Genomic DNA, 17,197 nt, shown 5'->3' with positions numbered 1-17,197 from the left:
CCCCTCTCAGTCATCTCGAGACGGAATAGGCCCAGCTCCCTCATCCTGTCCCCTTAAGAGAGAAGTTCCTGTTCCTTAATCAGCTTTTTTACCCTCCGCTGGGCCGCCTCCAGGGACTCCCTGCCTCTCTTGTCCTGAGGAGCTCAGAGGCGGACAGACTGCTGCAGGTACTGGAATGGTAAGGCTTAGATTGATTTGTATTATTATTTCCCTTGGACACTGTAAGGGCAACGTCTCCAAACACTGTTTGGCAGCGGTGACACGGGCCTGCCATACACTCCGGCCCTGACACCTTCTGTCCCCGCCCCTCCTTCCGCTGGTGCTTAAGTTCCACGCAGCCTCAGGCCGGCAGAACTACGCGGCTCCCGGCCTCGGGGAGAGCTGCAGGCTGAAGCTGGGGCAGTGCGGTTCCCGGTTCCCTGCCCCAGCCATGGAACCGAGGAGGCGCCGCCGTCCCCTCTGTGGAATACTCTGGAAATGGTTTTCTGACCGCGGCTGTATACCTCCGCGGCGGGACGCGGAAAAGAGTTCCTTGCCGGGGCTCCCCGCCGCCCCTCGCCGTGGCTCTAGGAGGTCCCGCTCCTACGGCACTCCGAGCGACGCGGCGAAGGACGGCGGGGAGCCGCGGCTGGCGACCGCAGAGCGGCAGTGTGAAGCCGAGCATCCATTGCACGCCCGCCCCCGCCATGGCCGCCGCTAAACGGCAACGCCGGTGCCTCCCATACACCGTCGATCTGTGGTTCGCTGACCAAGACCCCTTTAAGGCGGAAGGATACAATGTTCCGTGAGGCTCCCCCTTCGTTCCGTGCCTATAAAAAGCTGCCGGCGGGGGGATGTAGCTCTTTCGCCGGTCCCCCACGCCCGAGACGGTAGGGACGGGACGGAGAATGGGACTGGGCCTGATGCCCCCACCGCCCCCTATCTGGCTCTCATGTCCTGAAAACGCACTGAAAACAGGCATGTGTTTGTCTTGTAGATGCCCGAGAAAGTGCAGCACGAGGAGGAGGATGCGGAGACCTTCGCCTTCCAGGCGGAGATCGCCCAGCTCATGTCGCTCATTATCAACACCTTCTATTCCAATAAGGAGATCTTCCTGCGGGAGCTCATCTCCAACGCCTCCGACGTGAGCCCGGGCGGGAGCGGGCTCCTTCCTGTGCCGGGGGGTCGGGGTCGGGCTGGTGTCCTCGCAGGGGTGGCCGGGGAGAGGCCGATTCCTGGCTCTCCGGGAGGGCTTGTGCAGGGAGGGTTGGAGGAGGCCGTGTCGAGCGTTCCTCTCTCCTCTAGGCCCTGGATAAGATCCGCTACGAGAGCCTGACCGACCCCTCCAAGCTGGACAGTGGGAAAGACCTGAAAATTGACATCATTCCCAACCCCGGGGACCGCACGCTGACCCTGGTGGACACTGGCATTGGGATGACAAAAGCAGACCTCATCAACAACCTGGGCACCATTGCCAAATCTGGGACCAAAGCCTTCATGGAAGCCCTGCAGGTGGGTTGCCTTGGGCTGCATGGGTTCCCTGGGTCACTGGCTGGCACTGAATGTACAGATAATAAATAAACAATAAAAAGGCTCTCCTGCCTTGTTTGCCATGGGAAATGTTGGCCTACTCAAGTGTACTTCCCCCTCAAGTGTGCTTCCCCCACCTTTCCAACACCAGGGAGGAGCTGAGGGTAGAGCTGGTTGCCTGTTGGCACTTGCATGTTTTTCTCTGTGTGCTTGACCCAATTCTTTGCTGCTGTGAATCAGTCACAGACATTTTCTACCTCCACCCTGCTTTTAGCAGCTGCTCTCTGCTTTCACAGGCTGGCGCAGACATCTCCATGATCGGGCAGTTTGGTGTGGGTTTCTATTCTGCCTATCTGGTGGCTGAGAAGGTGGTAGTCATTACCAAGCACAATGATGATGAGCAGTATGCCTGGGAGTCGTCAGCTGGGGGCTCGTTCACTGTCCGAACTGACCACGGTGCGTATTGTACAGAAAGCCAAGCACGTTTTCCTGCCAGCAGCTCCCCTTTGGCTGGTGCTCCCCAGGGCCATGCTGCACTGTCAGTTACACTGGTTAATGCTGGCTGTCACATAATGCTGAGGCTGGAGGAGCTGGCTGATGTTTCTCTCCCCACGCTGCAGGTGAGCCCATTGGACGTGGCACCAAAGTGATCCTGCACTTGAAGGAGGATCAGACTGAGTACTTGGAGGAGCGTCGTGTGAAAGAGGTGGTGAAGAAGCACTCCCAGTTCATTGGCTACCCCATCACGCTCTATGTACGTAAGGAAGGGGCTGTGGGGGCCAGATGGAAAGCTGGAGGCAGGGGTGGGTGGTGTTTGAAACAGGAGCACACAAAAGGCCCAGTGTACGATCCCTTTTGGTCCCTTCTGTAGTTCCTGGCTGCTGGGCACTGGGCAGTGGTGCTCTCAGCTTCTGTGGCCAAAGGTGGGTTGAGGCTGGGGGCTTACTGCAGGGTGAAGGAGGTGGGTATCCAGCCACAATAAAGGCCTTTGATCTCTGCAGCTGAAGATCACCTTAAATCAGCCATGAAAAAAGGAGAGTTCCTGCCACTTTTCTCAGACACAGCTTTTGGTTGTGCGACAAGGGGCTTTTGAGGACTGGTTCCAAGAGCTTTCATTCCAGATGATACACTTGTTTGGCTTTGGAGGATACCGTTTTGCTCATCTGGAGCTAAAGGGTTCTTGGTAATTTCAGGCTAAACCTGACTATTGCTTGTTTCTTTCTCCACAGCTGGAGAAAGAACGTGAGAAAGAGATCAGTGATGATGAAGCAGAGGAGGAAAAAGATGAGAAGGAGGAAGAGTCAGTGTCCAAAGATGAAGAGAAACCCAAAATCGAGGATGTAGGCTCTGATGATGAGGAGGAGGGAGACAAAGGCAAGAAGAAAAAGACCAAGAAAATCAAGGAGAAATACATTGACCAGGAGGAGCTGAACAAGACCAAACCAATTTGGACCCGCAACCCGGATGACATCACCCAGGAGGAGTATGGCGAGTTCTACAAGAGCCTCACCAATGACTGGGAGGACCACTTGGCCGTCAAGGTGGGTGCTGGGCTACCCTGCTTTCCAGGGAGGCCCCTTTCCAGCCCTTATCCAGAGTCACCACATGGTTGTGCCTCTGTGGGACTGGACACTCTCAGGCCACTTGGTGATGGAGCAACCTGCACCTTGACTCCCATGTAGGTGGAAGGATTGGCAGTGCTAGTCCATCAGACAGGAGGATGTGGGGTCTCAGAGAAGCACTGACATCTCTGTCCAAGCCTGCTGTATGCCAGAGAACCTTGGCACACAGGGGATTGTGGGCCTCAGCAGGAGGAAATACAGGCTGCTTGGATGCTAGAGATGTTGCTGTGCCCCTTTGCCAGCCCCAGTGATGAAGAGTGGCAGTTCAGCCTCCTTGCTGTGGGAGCTGGAGAAAGGAGAAATTGAGCACCCTAGCAGCTGTCTTTTTTTCCTGGTTCCACAGCACTTCTCTGTGGAAGGGCAGCTGGAGTTCAGGGCCCTGCTTTTCATCCCACGCCGTGCCCCTTTTGACCTCTTTGAGAACAAGAAGAAGAAGAACAATATTAAGCTGTATGTGAGGCGGGTCTTCATCATGGACAGCTGTGACGAGCTCATCCCTGAATACCTAAGTAAGAGCCCCTGTCTCAGCCTCCCAGTGCAGAGCTGGGATCCCCACAGCCTGTGGTTCCACTTCCAGTACAGAGGGGCTGGATGAGGCGCTGGCTGGTGTGGGGGCATAGCAGTCTGTGTTTTAGCTCTTTTCTTGCTGTGTTGAAGCTCAGAATCCTTAACCTGACAGCTGTTTTCATTCCCCCTATGCAGACTTCATCCGGGGTGTTGTGGACTCAGAGGACCTTCCTCTGAACATTTCTCGTGAGATGCTCCAGCAGAGCAAGATCCTCAAAGTGATCCGCAAAAACATCGTGAAGAAATGCTTGGAGCTCTTTTCTGAGCTGGCAGAAGACAAAGAGAACTACAAGAAATTTTACGAAGCTTTTTCTAAGAATCTGAAGGTGAGTTGGGCACCCTACCCCTGGAGGAGGGAAGGGCCCATGACCCATCTGCCTGAGGAGCAGTCTTGTTGCTATGCTTTGTCTCCTCTGCATGGATATTAGGATAAAGGGAGTGGGTCTTGTGAATGTCTCGTAGTGGGCGCTTTGTGGGCACCTGTCCCCTCTGGCTGCCCTAGGCCAAACACTCAAATGATCAGGAGCTGGGCAGATGGCTGTGCCTCAGGGGCAGCCAAGTGCATCCAAGTCCTGTCCTGGAGACTTCATACATCTCTTCTGTTCCCAGCTGGGCATCCATGAGGACTCCACCAACCGAAAGCGCCTTTCGGAGCTGCTGCGGTACCACACGTCCCAGTCAGGCGAGGAGGTGACTTCGCTTTCGGAGTACGTGTCCCGTATGAAGGAGAACCAGAAGAGTATCTACTACATCACAGGTGAGCCAGAGCTCCTCTGAGCCTAGCAAGGCAGAGGCAGGTAATCTGTATACAAACCCTAATATAAAACACTTCCTGCTGCCTTCAGCAGGTCATCTCTGCTGAATTACAGCTCATTCCTGGGGGCTGGGGAAATGCCACCATGCCAAGAACCCTGGCTGCTGCCAGTTTTATTTTAGGGGTCCCAAGTGACTGGTGGTGTTTGTCCTGCTGTAACCAGCTCTTACCTCTTGGTGATGTTTCATTTCTACCCTCCACAAACACAGGGGAGAGTAAGGAGCAGGTGGCTAACTCAGCCTTTGTGGAGCGCGTGCGGAAGCGTGGCTTTGAGGTGGTGTACATGACAGAGCCCATCGATGAGTACTGCGTGCAGCAGCTCAAGGAGTTTGATGGCAAGACCCTGGTATCAGTCACCAAAGAGGGGCTGGAGCTGCCTGAGGACGAGGAAGAGAAAAAAAAGATGGAGGAGAGCAAGGCCAAGTTTGAGAACCTGTGCAAACTTATGAAGGAAATCCTGGACAAGAAGGTGGAGAAGGTGAGAGGGGCAGGGAGCTTAGCCCTGCCCTGGAGGGAGGAGGGCTGGGCCCTCCGTGCTGCAGGTGAGGCCCCCCGCTCAATGCATGCCTCTCATCTCCTGCAGAGGAGCCGCTAGAGGAGACTGGAGGTCCCAGCATGCACCATCTTGCTCTAAGCAGCCAGGCTGCAGGCGAGGGGCACTGACCCAAATGCGTGCATTGATGGGAGAGGGTAAGTGTGGGAAACATGCAGTGGGTGCTCTGAGTGCTGGCTGAGCTGTCCGAATTAGTCTGCAGCAGTCCTGGAGCTGCTTGGAGCATCTCTGCTTGCTTTGGGGTGTCCCCAGGTGAACCAGGGGCAAAGACTTGGGCTGTAGTGTGCTGTGGCTGGGCCCAGTCCAGGGCTTAGGGGGGCCTTGCTCAGCTGACCCTTGGCTACGTTGGCAGGTCACAGTCTCAAACCGGTTGGTCTCGTCCCCCTGCTGCATTGTCACCAGCACCTACGGCTGGACAGCCAACATGGAGCGCATCATGAAGGCTCAGGCACTGCGGGACAACTCGACCATGGGCTATATGATGGCCAAGAAGCACCTGGAGATCAACCCTGACCATCCAATCGTAGAAACCCTTCGCCAGAAGGCTGATGCTGACAAGAATGACAAAGCTGTTAAAGATCTGGTGGTGCTGCTCTTTGAGACTGCTCTGCTGTCCTCTGGTTTCTCCCTGGAAGATCCCCAGACCCACTCCAACCGCATCTACAGGATGATCAAACTCGGGCTTGGTGAGTATCCATGCCACTTCTCAAGCCTGCAGCAGGCCTGAAAGCAGGTTAACTGGTCAGGCTGGTGTCTTGGGGCAGGGGGAGGCCACTAAGGGAGCCATGCTGCTATGGTGTGCTGAAGTGGCTCTGTACATGAGGTGGCCAGGAGAAGGTGTAAACCTGGAACAAGGTACTTCAGGAGGGCTCAGGACTCTGGGTGGACTGCTCTGTCCTCCACAACACCAGGAGCCACCACCAGGATGTTCAGATGACAAGCTGAGGCTTTTTATTCCTTCAGAATAAATGTGAAAAGTCTGTCATGGGTTATGTGACCCATTTGGAGAAACAGCTTGTGCTTGCACACAGCCTTTTCCTCCCAATTCAGCTAAAAATGTAAGTCAGAAGGTGCTGTGGCTTGGCACAACTAACTTGGTAACCCTGTGCTGCCTAGTCTCAGTAGGAATAGGGTGTTTTGTTAGTCAAGCTGCAGGTAAGGGGAGTGTATGGTAGTAAAATTTTCTGTTCAGAGTATACTGAAACAGCAACCTGCAGGGTTTGAAACTGATGAGCTCTAGAATCTTGCAACTGCTTTAGTTGTGACTTGACTGGATTTACTTCATTTTTCTCTAGAGAAATGCTCATGGCTTAAACCACATTCTCCTGACTTAAACTCCAGGCTTTGTGCTGCTAGGTGACAAATCTTTTGTAGTTAATCTTAATTGGCTAAGGAGTGCACTCTAATGTCATAGGTAGTATCCATATAGTAGTGTAGATGTTACTGGGAAGATGCTTCTGATTCAGGATTAGTGCTGGAGTGGACAATTACTAGTAAGAATGTTGACTTGCAATTATTAGTTTTTAGGCTGGAGGAAAGGAGACTGAGAGGTGACCTCATTGCAGTGTACAGCTTCCTCACCAGGGGAGGCAGAGGGCCTGCATTGGTACCTTCTCTGTGGTGTCTGGTAACAGGACCTGAGGGAATGTCATGAAGTTTTGTCAGGGGAGGTTTAGGTTTAATATCCAATTAGTTAAAAGTTCTTACCCAGAGAGTGGGTTGGCTAAGGAACAGACTCCCCAGGGAAGTGGTCACAGCACCAAGCCTGCCAGCATTCAAGAAGTGTTTGGACAACACTCTGAAGCACACGGTGTGATTGTTGGGCCTGTCCTGGGTAGAGCCAGGAGCAGGACTTCAGTGATCCTTCTGGGTCCCTTCCAAATCAGAATATTCTATGATTCTGTGAACTATTGGATGCTAATAGTATCATTCCTCAGGCTGGGGGTAGGAGCCAAGTTTGCTCTGGGAGAGGCTGTGCATCTGGGATTAGGTGTCATTTGGAGGCCTTACCTCTTCCTTTCCTCCCCTCTCCCAGGCATAGATGAAGATGAGGTGGCTGCAGAGGAGCCCAGTGCAGCTGCCCCCGAGGAAATCCCCCCTCTGGAGGGAGATGAAGATACATCCCGCATGGAAGAGGTAGACTAAAGGAGGAAGGCTCTTCCTTCACCTGCCAGACCCCTGCTCTATCATGTTTGCTTAGAAGATGGTCTGCTCCCACCAGCTGCTACTGACTTCTTGGTGGTGTCTGTTCTTTTGGCTCTGTTTGGTTGGGGTTGTTTTTGGCAGGGTGCAGGAGGGCATGATTCCATTTGTTAGTAGTGATTCAGGTAGCCTGAGTGAGGCCTGTCTGTTCTGTGTCTTTCTGCTTGTGTAGGAACAGCTGATGGGGAGCGGAGGTGTGAGGAGGCATCAGGCTTCCCTCTCTCCCCTCATGGAGTGTCCCATGTTACCAGTAGGCATCAAACTGTCCTTATTCCACTGGGGTGGGAGAGCCCTTCCTCCAAACTGCTGCCTCCCAGAATCCCCAGGATAGCATAATGTATTTTGGTTGGGTTTTGTTTGAGTATTTTTCTGGATTTTTGTTCTACTGGAATTAAAGAATTGATGATTTACATGGTGGGGTCCCTTGTGTTTCATGCCTGCTCTGCTGAGGAAAATGTCTCAGCCTGTTCCTGAGGGCACTGAACTCTGCTGTGTAGGTCTGTGCCCTGCTTTAGGAGATCTTTATCTCCTCCGTGCCCTGGCAGGATGAAGTGGGTGGAAGGACCACATGACCTGCTGTGCAGGTGGGGTCATCTCCAATGAGCAGTAGTTCTCCACCTGGAGAGCTGCATGCCCCCCAGCCTGGGAGCAAATTTCCAGTCTCTGTGGGACAGCTGGCTGAGCTGCTGCTGGCTGGTTTGACCTGAGCACTCTGGGGCAGGACAGTGGCAGGAGCCATCTGCCTGTTCCATTGCAGCGTGGAGCAGGGTGTGGAGTGACAGCTCAGGACTGGTGTCAAGCTGCCTCTCTTCAGCTGTTGGGCCAAAGACTCAAATCCTTTTCTCCCACCTCCAGCCTGCCCTTTCTGGCCTTCTGCAGCCATTGGATGTTGGGAAGTATCTGCCTTCTTTCCATCTATGTCCTAGAAGAGAAGCCTGGGACATCACCTCTGACTGAGCTGCCCCTTGCACTGAGCTCCCACTCTGTGAGGTTTGTCACCCCTGGCCACAATGGCCCTTGGGGTTTGTCAGAGAAAAGTGACATTTAACTTCTTGTGCTGCATTAAGTTCTCTTGCTGCCCACATGCCAGCTGCCACAGGCACAAAATGGAATGGGCTTTAGCAAGTATCCATCTTCAACAGGGAGGCAGAGCCTGCTGGAATCCCTTGTGCACACCCAGACACTGTGCTGCCCGTGTGGCAGCTGTGTGGGTGCAGCCTGCTAGGGCAGTTGTGGAGCTGAGCTAGCAAATTGCTTAAAACCAGGATTTCTGTCTCAATAGCAAGTATTGCCAAACAGTGAATCAGTCAAAATTAACTTCTTAAGTTAATGTCCTGGGTTTTCTTTTTCCACTAATGTTTTGTTTAAATCTACATTTAAATTATAAAGGTTATCCCATTATATCCCATTCCTAACCTGGCAATGTGGGTTTTTGTTGTTTGGTTTTTAATCAAAGGAAATCACATTCCATTTTCAGTCTGTCAGCAGATGGTGAGTGCAGACATTTGGGTGAATTTGTAAGGCAGGATGAAAAGCTGTGAGGTTGTACAGGCACCTCTAAAAGCTCAGAGCTAGAAAAGGAGCACTGGTAAAACTGCTGGAGAGCCAAGTGCTCTGAAGCCTGGGCTGTGCTCAGCACCAGCTCTGGTATCCCTCCAGGCTCAACTACATCACCACTGTTCCTAATCTCCTCCTCTGTTTCCCCTGTAACCCTCACCTGAGTGTCCCCTTTCCCTAGCTGTGTTAGGCTGCAGCCCTGTCTCTGACCCCATATTCACCCTTGCCCACACAGTTTTTCACCAGGCCTCCCACACGTGCCAGGAGGATGGACCTTCCACACCTCAAGCCTCTCCTGGCTCTGGCTGCAGCAGTACAGCCCACAAAGTGCTGCAGCACCGCCGGCCCTGGCTGCCATGTGCTCAGCAGGCCTCTGTATCACCTCTGGGTAGCTACACCCACTGGGAATTCTTTAAGTTGCACCATGCAGAGAGAACCTAGGAGCCACACTAGGCTCAGGTTAATGGCTCCTTCACCTGCCCCCCAGCACAAGCAGCATTCCAAGCCTGGCTGTGCTCCCCAGTTGAGTGTGCAATGATCTCCTGTCAGGCCTTGCAGCTTGGAGTGCAGCCAGCCTTGGCAAAGACAGAGGCACCTGTATTTGGAAAGACAACTCCACTGTCCCAGAGAGACTAGGGACACAGGAAGAGTTGGAAATCTCTTCCCTCCTTCCAAGTACATGGAAAAAAACCCCAACCAACCAAAAAAAAACCCAACCCATATTTACACCCATGGCACTATATGCAGCATATTTTTAATTTAATAAAATAAAAAGAGAAAAAAGTTGCCTTGCAAAAGTACCAAAACCTGCTGGTTTGTCAGTCAGGTTGTGTTGATGAGAAAAGGATTGACAGATAAAACCCAGGCTTGTGGGGAGGAACAGCTTTCACTGCTCCATCCCCGGCTGTCTGTGGAGCAGGAACAAGGCACCGCGAGCGGGCTCTGCCCCGTGTCCCAGCCCTCCAGGCACAGACTCTGGCCAGCCCCTGGGAAAACTAGGGCCGGTGCCTCCAAGTGGCAGGAAAAAGGACTTGTTTGTGCTTGTCTGAATGGCAACTGCAAAGCCCAGAAACCACGGCACTGAGGGAGCCCGAGGTGGTGCCGGGGCTTCTGGGCAGTGCAGCCTTTGGCCTGTAACAGCAGCAGATGTAACCAAAAAGCAATCTCAAAGGACTCAGCAAGCCTTGGGAACTGTCCAGCTCAGGTACTGCATAAAAATCAGCCTGGGCTGAGGGGGAAAGAAAAGTGTCCTGGAGCAGGGGTAAAGAATTGATAAAACCAAACTGGGAGGTACTGGCTTTCACTGCAGTGCCCTCCCAGAGCAGATCCCAAGCATAGGGTAGGACAGGCTGGGAGTCCTTCCCTCGCCTGTGCCTGTACTACCCAGAGCCCCTCCTGGAATGGAGAAGAGCACTCCCCACCCTGGATGGGCTCATCTTGGGACTTGCCTCACTCAGAGGTGTTTCAAAAAGAAACCTAGTGTTTTGCTTGCCCTTTCCTCCTGCCAAGCTCTGTAGTACTAACAGAAATGGAGGAGCTTTAGCCAGAGGCAAGACAGTGCCAGGGAAGAGTTCCCTTGTTCATCAGTGACTTTGGGGAGAAGCCACAAGACAGAGGTGGGGCAGAAATACCAGCAGCCCCATGCTGGTGTGTCCCCAGGCCTGTGCCCTGGCTGAAGTCTTTAACCTATTAAGGCAAATGGAAAGGTTTGGAGCTGCATCAGCCCAGAGCGTTTCCTGGGCTTGTTCCAGCCCCTTTCCCAGGAAAAGCAGGTGGAAAACTGAGTCACTGGTCCTGCCTATCCATACCCCACTCTTCTTCTCAGCGGGTTCTGAGAAAATCCAGCAAATGCCCTTCAAGTGGAGGCAGGACAGCAGGCATGGCTTACATGCCATGGCCTCAGCTTCCTTAGACCTTCTGAACAGGGGTCTCGCCCGGCGGGAGCTTCTTGCTGCGCTTCTTCATGCGGCTGCGGGCGTAGACACGCAGGAAGAGGGCCATGAAGACAACGGCTATGCCCAGCCCACCCACCACAGTGACAGCGTGCCCGTAGATGAGGCAGGAGAGGAGGATGGCAAAGGCCTGCCGCAGTGTCATGATGATGGTGAAGACAGCTGCCCCGAACTGGTTGATGGTGCAGAAGATGAAGAGCTGGCCGCAGGCGGAGCACACGGAGAGCAGCACGGCGTGGGCGGTGAACTCCGAGTGGCGGGCCATGAAGCGCAGCGACTCCAGCAAGGCACCCTGCTCCAAGAGCGAGCCCACGGTGAAAAGGCAGGAGAAGAAGTTGACACCAAACATCATCTGCACGGGAGACATCTTGTAGGTGAAGAGAGCGTCCTGCCAGTTGGAGGTGAAGCTGTCGAAGATGATGTAGCCAGCCAGGAGCACTATGCCAGAGAAAGTGGTGACAGTGGACACCGTCCTGTTAGGAGCGCTGGAGAGCAGGAACATGCTGACCCCCACGGAGATGAGGGCAGCAGTGAGGTACTCCCAGTACTCATAGCTCTTGCGTGACACCAGTTTGCCCATCATCATCACTGGGATCACTTTGGAGGCCTTGGCCAGCACTTGGGTGGGGAAGCTGATGTATTTGAGTGCCTCATACTGACACCAGCTGCTGAGGATGTTGGAGAGGGAGGCAAAGGAGTATTTGTACATAGGAGCCCCATGGCGTGGCTGCTTGGTCAGGGCGCAGTACAGGCCAGCCACTGTGAAGGCCAGGATGCGGTTCATGAACACGAGGAACTGGGAGTCCTTGAACTTCTCTCCAGGGTCTGTTTCAGTGGCACCGTACGTTCTCGTCATCACACGCTCCTGGAGGACACCCCATGTGAGGTAGGAAATCTGCAAAGCAGCAGGAGCACAGGCAGAGTCAGGACCCACAACAGCAGTTGCCAGCAACAACAGGAAGAACAGACCCCAGGAGATCCTTGCTTTCCCCATGTCGGAATTCAGGACATCCCTCTGGCTGTCCTGGATTGCCTGAACCCCTGCCAAGGGGCTCAGAGACCTTGGCACAGAGCCCAAGATGCCTGTGACTTTGATTATAACCCATGGAAAAAATTATCAACCTTATATGAGGATCTGCAAGCCACGAAAGTCTAAGTAGAATAATAATTAGTTTGTCACAGGATGAAAAATAGATTTTTTGGGTTTTTAGAATGGGGGTTCAGGAGGCAAGATGGAGGAATCTGGGCATGTCCAGTCTTTCTCCTTCTTCTTGGACTCCATCTTCTGCTGTGATGCTTTTGGATTGGTTTAAGGTAGAAACTCACTGTCTAGCATAGGTGATAGGTATTGGGAAGTTATGGTAAATAATGTACATGTAGCTTTTAGTATAAAAGATAACACTGCCCCGAGGGCAGTCAGTGTGCCTCTGTCTGACCTGCTGAACGGACCTCGGCGGGTCAGAGAAAGAATTTTATAGATAAACAATAAACAACCTTGAGAATGAGAACAGAAGAATTCTGACTCCTTCTTTGACTGCCAGGCTGGGAAACAAGACTTTCTAACGCATCTCAGGGTCACTCTGAGCAGCAGAAGTCCTGAGATCCGCAGCGTTGCTCACCCTCTGCATGGCAATGCTTCCCGGAGACACTGGGAGACAGGACCACCCCCCACTCCACCCATCTGAGCCAACCTGCTGATCCATGTGGTTACAACCAGGAACATCCTGTTCCAGAGCACACTGCTGCTCAGTGGGCAGGGGAGAAAAGCCCACAATGCAAACATCCTGGTGAGAGTGAGCAGTTAGCTCTGAGCTGCTTTAAGCCTGTGGAACCAGACTGACCGAATCAGGGAACACCACTGATAAACAACTGCGGTTTTGGTGCCAGCTCCCTGCGGCAGGTCCTGGCACTTTTCCCAGTGGGCTCTGCATTGGTTTTCACTTCCAGCTCCCTAGGCCTGGTTTTTACATCCAAATCAATTCTAATTTCAAAACCAGCAGACAAAATTGTCCACGAGGGATGATCACTGTCATGGTTGTCATCTCCACTACTTTTGGTGCAACACCAAGCCTCTCACAGAAGCAACAGACTTCCTCTCACCACACATCTCCCAAGAAAGTAAGACACAGAGAGACGGAAGAATTTGGTGGCCCACAGCATGTCTGAATAGGCTGGGGGAGTAACGCAGAGAGTGAATTGTTTCCTGGCTGCAGGACACCTCGGTTTTTCTATCTCACTGCCCACACTGCTATTTCTTGTCCTCACAGATCAAAAAAGTTGCCCTTCCTGATGATGCTCAGGCTGTGACTGAGACTTGGGGAATCTAAGATTTTAAATTCCTGATTATCTGTAGCTGAATTAAGTATTTTCTCTCCAGTACTCAAATTCAATCCATCAAGGCAGAATGCATCAGCCCCAGACAGTGACCCATGGGAGAGCCTGGGATAAAAGACGGCACAAACTATGTGCTGATCTGACATCAGAGCCAGAACAAAAGCAGCCTTAACAACCTGCTGAATCACAGAATTTTCAGAGGCTCTAGAGGACTGTGATCAGACAGGATGCTCCAACCCAAATGACAAAAGCTAAACGGACCTCCACAGCTCTTGGAGGTGGAATGTCCTCTCCCATCCTCCAACCCTGCCTTGATCAAGGACAGCATTGCTCAGTCTCCAAGGAACTGACAGTCACTGGCCACTTCCTCCTTGCAGAATGGGACAACCACACATGCACAGGACCCCTACCTGTAGACCAACAGCACAGGAGAGCAGCTTGAAGACCTGTCGGGCTGTGGAGGACTCTGTGGGCTCTGCTCGGGGTGGCAGGGAGCCATCGTCCTGATGTACAGACTTCACCTCAGAGCCAAACACACAGGATTTGATGACAGGGAAGCAAATGCCTCTGCCTGAACAGGATAAAAGAAGATGGAGACATAATTAACCAAAGTCTGGGCACCACATGCTGTACCAGCCTGATGTGAAGCCTTCCTCCTCACTAGCCTCCAGATCTGCTAGCATGGGGGCCTCAGAGAAATTTGTTTCAGGATAACATCTGGACAGCACTGGGACACAGCTCTGTGAGAGGTGAGGCTGAGGAAGGGAAGCTCCTGCTCCTACCTGTCTCCAAGTAGTTCCTTCTCTTGAAGTACTGGATGAGGAGGAAGCCCGGTACCACAATGCTGGCATAGCCAGCAGCATTAACAAAGAAGCGGAAGAGCCAGAAGTCCCCCCATGAGTCCTGCAGGGCAGGGGCGATCTCTTCACCTGCAGCCATCGCAGGGAGGGAGGCCAGCAGGAGGGGAATGCAGAATCTGCGGAGAGAGAAAGAGGCAGGTGGTGGGCTGCTGGTACATGGGCAGCTCCACTCCACATGCTGAAACACCAGCCCGATCCTCATCACCTGTAATACAGCCACCCAGACCCACTGCAGTGACAACAGTGATGCTGGCAGCACACAGAGCAGGAAGAGCCCTCTGGAGCTGAAAAGCAAAGGCCAGACATCTGTGTTTGCTTCTGGTAAGGGTCGTTGCTCTGGAACATGTGGACTTAGAAACCTGGATTCCCAGGATTAGAGAGAACACTGCTGTAACCATCTGGTTTTGACTACACTCTTTCTCCAAATGTAAGGAGCACCTCACACCTCACCTTTACAAGTTAAACTTTAGCACAGCTTTTGGGTGGAAAAGGAAAGGGTCACTGAACAGAAGAATTTACTCCTACCTAAAAGCTCATGTTTCAAGCCTGTGGCAATGAGCAACCTTTCTCTGGAAGCAAACAGTTCAGAGCTTTCCCCTCCAGCTATGCCAGGTGAATGGATGAGAGGCAGGGTTTGGGGCTGCCAGCCTCCCCCACCTCCCCATGCAGCCCTGGAAGTGTGCCAAGGCATTCCTCACAGCTCAGAGGAAATTACCAGGGCTCACCCACTTGACAAAACACAGCCAGAAAGCAAGACTGGAAAGGAACCTTCCTACCAGCTGTCTGGTTGGGATTTTACCAGGACTATGCAATGAGGTATAGCTGATATTCTTCAGCTGTAGCTGTAGGAAGTCATCTAGCCAGCTTTAAAACAGCTTCACTAGTCCTTGAAGGAGTTCTTCCCTTCACTGTCCTCTCTCTCACAGAGGCAAACCTGCAATATTCAGGGGCACCAGATACTCAACAGAATGAGCAAGCAGGCAACAACTTCCTACACCCAAGGCCACCTGCATCCCCCCTCACAAAGCAGGCTGCAGATTCCTGCAGCAGGGTAGAACATTTCCCTGGTCCGTGCTACATCCCTGCCCCAGTTCCCTCAATTGAAAAAGCCTCCCAGTTCCCTGGGGACCAGGTGAGAGTGCTGTGGGCTGGCGACATAAACACACACCTGAAAAGCTCCTGTGACTGAAAGAGACACAGATGTTAATTCCGCCTCCATCTGAAACAAGCGAGTCAGAGGAATTAGGCCCTATTTAGGGGTGTACCTGGCTCCAGTGTTGTATAACTGTGACCTCTAGTAGCCCCCACACGAAACTTACAAACAGAAATTTACAAACTTAGGGACTTTACTTAGAAAATTACAAACTTTAAGGACTTTAAAGGCAAGAAAGTCCCCTGCCATTTCATGAGCAAGCGCTCCCATCAACCTCTTGGGAAAGACCTCAGGGACTTTTCTCATCCTCAGCTACTGTGGCCAGGCCCTTGGAGTTCAATAACCTGACCAAAGCTGGGGCTGTGTTTCACCCAGAAAACTCCCTTCTGTGACATAAAAGACAGAAATTCCCAGACCAGGGAGAGGTGCACGTGGCTAGGGATGGATTTCTTTGCCTGCTTCCTACTCCTCTGCCTCCCCCCTCCCTGGAAAAGACAGTCTGACCCCTCCACTCAATCACTCCTGCTGCAGGGGCACCATCGCAGGCTGTACAGATGCTGTGGGATGCAAAACCAGGCCTCAGTGCTCCTGGGTTTGTCCGCATTAAGTAACTGTGGCTGGCGGTGGGGTGCAGAAACACCGTTCACTTTTGCAGAAGTCGGATATAAATGACAGGGTCTGTTACCACATTTGCAACTTGAGAGGGACTGTGCAAGCTCCATTCAGCACGACTGCGCCTGCTGTTACCCCGCCAGCTCCTGCAGCGCTGCCATGGGCGGAGAATCAGCTCCGCTCTCCCACAGCGACCGTGAAGAGGAGGCTATGGAGGGACAATGGCTCTCTATGCCTGCGCTAGCAATTCCCAGGCCCTGAGAGCTGACTCAGTGCAGCAGCCCCTGCCCTCTCTGCCCAGGCTGGGAAGGAACAGGGACGCCAGTGTTACAGGTAGAAAGCGGGGGGGCCGAGCAGGGAGCATGCTAAGGCATGAAAGGAGCCTTATTCTGCGGAGCAGCCCAGGAGCCGAGACAACGGAGCGGGCCGCTGCTCCCCTGGGCACTGCAAGGGCAGCTCTCAAAGGCACCGCTTCAGAGCCGGGCTGGCACCCAGCCCGCTGCCTGGCATGGACAGTCTGGGTCCCGACTCTGAAAAAGATCCCTGCCTACAGCCCTGATACTCTTCAGCGCGCCTCCAGCGCCTGGCAGGGCTGAGGTCAAATGCAAGCTTGGAGCTGACAAGTCCATACCAACATCTCGGCATCTCCCTGTCCCTGCACGCAGCCGGGTCGCAGGGCTGCCTGCCCCTGTCCCCCCAGGGCGGACCGCCGCCTCTGCCCGGGGGCCACAGCAGAGGCACGGGCTCCCCGCCGCTCGGGGGGCACCCCCGCCCCGGGCACGGCGCGGGGCTCCCGGGAGGGGCGAGCCCTACGCCTGCCGCTCCGGGGCTCCTCTGCCCGAGGCTGCGGTGGCCCCGCGGGAGAAGCAGCGAGCGACCGGTTGCGGGACAAGCGTGGCCCCGGGGCCGCCTCCCTGCCCGGCGGCCACGTTCGCAGCGAGCAGGCCGGCAGCGCGGCGCAGGCTTCGCCGGGAGCTGCCGCCCGCGGGCTGGCCCGCCCTCCGCGCCCGCCCCGGCCTCGTTACCCACCTGCGGCCCGGCCCCGGCCCGGTGTCGGCCGGCTCCCCTCGGCTCCGCTCCCGGCGGCGGCGGCGGAACCCCGCTCGGCGGGCGCGCTGCGCGCCCCACAGCGCCCCTGCCGCTCCGGAGGCAGCGCGGCCGGCGGGGCGGGGCGGGGCGGGCCGCAGTCACGGGAGCGCAGGATCAAAGGGCTGGAAGAGAGCTGAGATCATCGAGCCCAAGCGATGAGCGAGCACCACCATCTCAGCTGGACCGTAGCACTGAGTGCCACAGCCAATCTTTCCTTAAACCCTCCAGCCAAGGTGACTCCACCACCTTCCTTGGCCTGTCTATTCCAATGTCTCATCGCCCTTTCTGTAGAGAAATTCCTCCTACCTAAATCTCCCCTGGCACAGCTTGAGGCTATGTCCTCTTGTCCTGGCACTGGTTGCCTGGAAAAAAG

General features: G+C 54.0%; 2 protein-coding genes across 2 annotated transcripts; one reads left to right on the top strand and one right to left on the bottom strand.

Annotated features, from left to right (window-relative positions):
• The first annotated feature begins 827 nt into the window (after window positions 1-827).
• HSP90AB1 (heat shock protein 90 alpha family class B member 1) lies at window positions 828-7,677 on the top strand. The gene is made up of 12 exons (XM_058020216.1): window positions 828-869; window positions 977-1,123; window positions 1,285-1,491; window positions 1,806-1,965; window positions 2,130-2,263; window positions 2,739-3,050; window positions 3,475-3,640; window positions 3,834-4,024; window positions 4,308-4,455; window positions 4,722-4,990; window positions 5,418-5,751; window positions 7,101-7,677. Exons 2-12 carry the CDS (start codon window positions 977-979, stop codon window positions 7,208-7,210), a joined length of 2,178 nt encoding a protein of 725 aa, XP_057876199.1. The 5' UTR covers window positions 828-869; the 3' UTR covers window positions 7,211-7,677.
• A 1,869-nt stretch (window positions 7,678-9,546) lies between these two features.
• On the bottom strand, window positions 9,547-13,973 carry SLC35B2 (solute carrier family 35 member B2). Its single transcript, XM_058020214.1, has 2 exons — window positions 13,893-13,973; window positions 9,547-11,671 (listed from the first exon to the last, which is right to left on the bottom strand). Exons 1-2 carry the CDS (start codon window positions 13,971-13,973, stop codon window positions 10,733-10,735), a joined length of 1,020 nt encoding a protein of 339 aa, XP_057876197.1. The 3' UTR covers window positions 9,547-10,732.
• Window positions 13,974-17,197: the final 3,224 nt, after the last annotated feature.

The sequence above is a fragment of the Melospiza georgiana genome, chromosome 3 (genome assembly GCF_028018845.1).
Source record: "Melospiza georgiana isolate bMelGeo1 chromosome 3, bMelGeo1.pri, whole genome shotgun sequence".
NCBI classification, from domain to species: domain Eukaryota; kingdom Metazoa; phylum Chordata; class Aves; order Passeriformes; family Passerellidae; genus Melospiza; species Melospiza georgiana.
The sequence above is the reverse complement of the archived record's forward strand: the minus strand, read 5'-3'. Positions and strand labels throughout refer to the sequence as shown.

Excerpts from the sequence above, each read along its gene's own strand:
- SLC35B2 (XM_058020214.1), bottom strand. The coding sequence starts at position 13,973 with ATGCTGCTGGCTATGCCAGCATTGTGGTACCGGGCTTCCTCCTCATCC. Across the intron at positions 11,672-13,892 it reads AAGGAACTACTTGGAGACAG|ATTTCCTACCTCACATGGGG; the intron begins GTAGGAGCAGGA and ends GCTGCTTTGCAG.
- HSP90AB1 (XM_058020216.1), top strand. The coding sequence starts at position 977 with ATGCCCGAGAAAGTGCAGCACGAGGAGGAGGATGCGGAGACCTTCGCC. Across the intron at positions 1,124-1,284 it reads TCATCTCCAACGCCTCCGAC|GCCCTGGATAAGATCCGCTA; the intron begins GTGAGCCCGGGC and ends TCTCTCCTCTAG. Across the intron at positions 4,456-4,721 it reads GAGTATCTACTACATCACAG|GGGAGAGTAAGGAGCAGGTG; the intron begins GTGAGCCAGAGC and ends CCACAAACACAG.